Source organism: Nelusetta ayraudi, unplaced genomic scaffold (assembly GCF_046127955.1).
Source record: "Nelusetta ayraudi isolate G7.1 ecotype Tasmania unplaced genomic scaffold, CSIRO-AGI_Nayr_v1 ptg000146l, whole genome shotgun sequence".
In the NCBI taxonomy this organism is placed as follows: Eukaryota; Metazoa; Chordata; class Actinopteri; order Tetraodontiformes; family Monacanthidae; genus Nelusetta; species Nelusetta ayraudi.
Window position 1 is genome coordinate 1,387,501 of NW_027466196.1, and position 5,000 is coordinate 1,392,500.

General features: G+C 52.9%; 2 protein-coding genes and 1 long non-coding RNA gene across 4 annotated transcripts in view; 2 read left to right on the plus strand and 1 right to left on the minus strand.

Annotated features, from left to right (window-relative positions):
- The window catches only part of matn4 (matrilin 4), a 19,201-nt gene extending 17,373 nt beyond the window's left edge, over positions 1-1,828 (minus strand). For both annotated transcript variants that reach the window (XM_076013339.1, XM_076013338.1), the window contains exon 1: positions 1,724-1,828. The gene's annotated coding sequence lies outside the window, so the exon portion shown is untranslated. The remainder of the gene's footprint in view (positions 1-1,723) is intronic.
- Positions 1-5,000, plus strand: part of LOC142879788 (uncharacterized) — a 236,548-nt gene that overhangs the window by 221,547 nt on the left and 10,001 nt on the right. The gene's annotated exons all lie outside the window — the stretch shown is intronic.
- Positions 1-5,000, plus strand: part of rbpjl (recombination signal binding protein for immunoglobulin kappa J region-like) — a 10,333-nt gene that overhangs the window by 1,405 nt on the left and 3,928 nt on the right. Inside the window, exons 2-6 of the mRNA XM_076013340.1 lie at positions 1,650-1,752; positions 4,212-4,322; positions 4,404-4,474; positions 4,555-4,670; positions 4,971-5,000. The exon at positions 4,971-5,000 is cut by the window's right edge and continues 142 nt beyond it. Of these exons, the coding sequence (XP_075869455.1) occupies positions 1,650-1,752; positions 4,212-4,322; positions 4,404-4,474; positions 4,555-4,670; positions 4,971-5,000 (431 nt within the window). The remainder of the gene's footprint in view (positions 1-1,649; positions 1,753-4,211; positions 4,323-4,403; positions 4,475-4,554; positions 4,671-4,970) is intronic.

The following is a 5,000-nucleotide window of genomic DNA, read 5'->3' on the forward strand; positions in this document are numbered from 1 at the left end:
TTCTTCTCCTCCTTCATTTCTTCTTCTTCTTCGTCTTCCTTTCTTCCTTGTTTTTTTTGCGCCGTCTTTTTAGATCAACATCTGCAGCGACTTAGCGAGAGCCTGAGAGGAGCCGCTTCCTGTGTGGCTCCACCAGCGAGTCGCTCGGATTCACACCGAGATGAAAACATCGTCGTGGACTCGGTGGCGGTGCTGCAGGGTGACACCTGGAGGCCAGACCGGGGCGGCGCACACTGAACCTGTTGTTTGGCAGCAGCAGCAGCAGCAGCAGCAGCAGCAGCAGCAGCAGGATTGGAACCAGATGTTGCTCCACTGCTACTGTTTGCCACCAGCAGCAGCAGCAGCTTCCTGCTGGGACCTACTTCCTACCACGTCCACCAACCAGACAGGAGGCTCCAATCAGGACCAGAGCAGAGTCCTCAGCTTCGGACCTTCTCAGCTTCTCAGCTTCAGAGCCAAATGAGGGAAAAAATCTCTTTGTTATAATCAACTCAGAAATATTTCAGTGACTCGGGAATTCTGGCAGGATTCTGACCCAGACTCAGATTTCGGTCCCGCTGGCTTTTTCTTTTTATTCGTCCCACATTGTTTCGTTCAGTAAAGAACTTGGAGCTCTGATACATTTTTTTTTTTAAAAAAAGATAATTTTTAATTCATATTTTATGATGTCACCGGGTCAGGGAGAGTTTTCCAGCGCCGTTCCAACAGCAGCAGGGAAACTGAAAGACTCGACATGAATCACACGAATCACATGAATCACATGAATCACACGAATCACACGAATCAGCTCCTTCAGAGTCACTCAGCAGGACTTTCATTTGTGACTCCAACATTCACTTTTGTTGCCCTGTTCCAGACATCTGTGCTGCTTTTCTTCAGATCACTTCTGACGCAATTAATGACAGCAAGCTGGAGAAGATCAAAGAGGTCCAGCAGCCAATCAGTGAGCTTCAGGAGAGAAAATAAAATAACATCTGAGAGTGGGAGCAGGTTGAGCAGCTCAGAGGGAACCTCCAGCCAGCCAGGGAGAGCCCACGGCCACACTCACCTCTCACTGCTTCACCCTCTCACTCTTCCACCTCTCACTCCTTCACCTCTCACTGCTTCACCTCTCACCCTCTCACCCTCTCACTCCATTGCCCAGGCACTTTTTTCACCCTCCTAATTCTTCATCCAGTCACTCCATCGCCCTCTCACTCCTTGACACACTCATTCTTTCATCCAGTCTTTTTTTTTTTTCCATCTTCCCACTCTTTCATCTTCCCACTCTTTCATCTTCTCACTCCTCCACCCTCTCACTTGCTTCATCCGGTCACTCTTTCACCGTCTCACTCTGTCACCCTCTCACTCCTGACGGTCACTCCTGTCAGTCAGGTGGCAGTGACTGTGATTGTTTCCAGTTGTGAGCACTAAGCAGCAGCAGCGGCTTCCTGTCAATCATCTATTTACTGGTTCGTAAGCGACACAAACGGACCTTCAGAATAAAAGTCCAACAGAAGCCTGGACGGGAAGCAGCTGCAGTCGCGACAGATACTCTGTCGTCATCAATCAATCAATCAATCTGCTCCGGGTCACGTGTCCGGGCAGATTAAAAACCTCCGGCCGGATGTTTCCAGTCATAAAAAAGCAACTTGTGTGTCCGCCGCCAGGAGCGCGGACCGCCTCGGACCCGGTCCCGGTCCCGATCCCGATCCAGACCCACCCGCCCGGCCCGCTCACTCACCTGGGGACGCTGATGACCGGACACGACAGGTGAGGCTCCGCGAGGCGCCGCGAGGAGGTTCGTCGCGAGCGGGTTCGAGCGACTCGGTGTGAGAGACGAGAGGAGCGCGAGACTGTGGCGGTGCTGGGGGGGCGGGGGGAGACCCCGCCCCTCCCCTCCCCTCCACGGTGAAAGGGGGGGGGGGGCTGAGGGGGAGTGACGTGTCACAGTTTAGAGCACAAGGACGAAAATGTACAAAATAGTTTCTTTCTGTAAAGCGCGCGCACACACACACACACACATGCTTCTGGAAATTTGCCCTTTGTGATGTCACAAAGGGCACCGAACTGGCTCCCACCTGGTGCTTTATTGTGCGTAAAAGTGTCAAATGTAAAATTTCTCACAAACTTTTTTAATAATAAAAAAATGCTTCAAAAAAATGATGAAAAATAAACAAACAAACAAACAAACAACACACAAGAGTGTCTGCTGGAGTCGCTTTAACAGCACAGGGGGCTACCAAGAGTATGATGATGATGATGATGATGATGATGATGAGTATTTAATAGATTCAAGATTCAAGAACTTTATTTGTCTGGAAATGAGATTGTGCAAACAGCAACAAACATTCACAACGAAGAAAGCAGCAACAACAATCTAGAATAATTGTATACATAACACTTTACACAACAGTTTACATATAGATACATACATACACATATCTATATACATATATACTGTATAGCACACCATTGACCAAGGCACTTATATGGAATGTATATAAATACGTGTGTGTGTGTGTGTGTGTGTGCGTGTGTGTGTGTGTGTGTGTGTGTATACATACATTCCGTTCGGAACTGCAGGTGTGTCTGCTCTTAACTGCACAATCATTTTAATCAAGCCACAGCATTTATACAGTAACACACACACACACACACACACACACAGCTGACCTCCTGCAGTAGCAGGAAGCTGCTGAACGTCCAAATGCCTTCAGAGACGTGGAGAGCGTCAGCTGCTGCTACACACACGCACACTACACACACACTCACACACACACACATGCACAGTCACACACCTGCTGTGAAATGCCACAGAGTTGGAGCTCCTGACACACTGACCTTTGACCCCTGGAGAGGGAGAAGCTCTAATTGAGACGCCTGCTGTCACCCTGGTGACTGCTCACACACGCACGCACACACACACACACACACACACAGGGTGTGTATTGGTGTGTGTTGCGGCCGTGTGCCTCTGCAGGCCGATGCAGGATCTGCAAGTTCTGCCCCATGAGGGACATGTGGTGCCTCTGTGCACAGCGCTGTGTCCTCCTCACTGCGCTAGCAGATTCTCAGATGGCAGGTAGAGCGCCACCTGTGGCCATCAGCAGCCAGGGCCTCCAGTGCTGTGGGTTTCATGTTGCTCCTCTCCAGGAGGGTTTTGAGGAGGTCCTTGTAGCGCTTCTTCTGACCTCTAGCAGGTCTCTGACCAACTGGAAGCTAAGCTGGCCAGAGAGGGTTTGTGGCGGTGGGCGGTGGGGAGGCATACGGGTCACATGACCGACCCAGCGGAGGTGTTTCTGCCCAAGGAGAACGGAGATGCCAGGTGTGTGGGACCGGTCATGGATGTCGATGCGGGACACCCTGTCTTCCCAGGACACACCCGGGACCATCAGAGGTGCAAGGCCTCCAGAGTACGCATGTGCCTCTGGTAGGGGGTCCAGGTTTCCGGTCCATACAGCAGTGCAGAGCTACACTGCTGCTGTGGTGGAGGTGGTGAGGTTCCTGGGGGGACCAGGAGAGCACAGAGGAAGAATGGGGCCAGCAGGCCCTCCGTGCTCGCCCAGGCTTGCATCCCATCACGGAGCTGCTGCCAGATGTTGTTGAACCTTGGTGGACGACCAGGCTCCCTCAACACTTCCACAGCAGGTCTCGCTTGACCGTGTCAAAGGCTTTGGACAGGTCCATGGATGCCGGGTTCAGGTGTCCAGCAACACAAACCATGCCCGCAGTGCTACGCTCACCCCTGAAGCCGCACTGAGACTCCGGCAGGATGTTATTGGTTGCATGATGGGATGCATGATGACCTTCCCGACCACTGACAGGAGGGAGGAGCCTCTACTGCGGATGCAGTCTGCGCTGTGGCCTTCACGCTTGAAGAGTGTAACGATTGTAGCGTCCTTCCAGTCTTGATGTAGTCTGAGGTGAGGCAGGAATTCTGCTTTTTCCGTACCTCAGCAAAGCAAGGTGGGGGAGTCCAGGCCAGTGAGGGGTGGCGAGGATTCGGGGTCATCAAGTATGTGTGTCTGGGTTGGGTGTGAGGTGTTCAGTAGGGTGTGGAAGTTCTCAGCCCATCTGTCCAGGATCGGTTTGTCCTCCTACAGGATGGAGCCGTCTGCTGATCTGACCGGGCTTAGGTTTCTGCTCGGTGGGCCATAGATGGACTTGATGGCATCACAGAAGGTATGGGAGTTGTTGTGTTGACCGCAGCTCTGCTCTCGTCCAATCAGGAGGCAGGACCTTGGCGGTGGCGATCTGGCGTGCTGGCCGACGCCCGGCGACCACAGCGTCACCATCCTGCACGCCAAGGTGGCCCAGAAGTCCTACGGCAACGAGAAAAGGTGGGAGGGGCTTCCCGGAGCCGCCCCGCCCCCTCCTGATCCTTAAGCCCCACCCCCCTCACGCTGTGATTGGTCCTGCAGGTTCTTCTGCCCGCCCCCCTGCGTCTACATCAGCGGCCAAGGATGGAGAGTCATGAAGGAGCAGCTGAGAGGTTTGACCTCCTCCTCCCACCTCCTCCTCCTCCTCCTCTTCCTCTGTTGACTCCGCCCCCTCTTCCCCTCCCCCATCCAGACTCTGGTTACGGAGACTCCGCCCACCGGCTGTGTGGCTACATGTGTCTGGACAGCACCAGCCAATCACAGGCCGACGCCTTCAAGCTGGCGTTTGACCAGCAGCCCGACTCCACGGTGAGACGTCATGTGCCCCCTGGTGGTCAGTGAGCCACGCCCACTTACTCTTACGAAAAAAACTAAATCCTCCAAAACGCAACACATTATTATTATTATCATTATTATTATTATTAAATTGCCCGGCTCCGTGCTAGCTCAGTGGGTGGCTGCTGATTGGCCGACCAGGTGAGGAGCAGGTTTCGTGAAGCCTCCCTGTTGTTGTTTTTTGCTGTGCTCAGCAGTGCTCCCTGGTGGTGGAGGGGGGAAACTAATGTTTTCATTTGTCGACTCATCTTTCTCTCTCTTTCTCCCTGCCAGATGTTTGCATGTGCCAAGTCTCTGTTCATC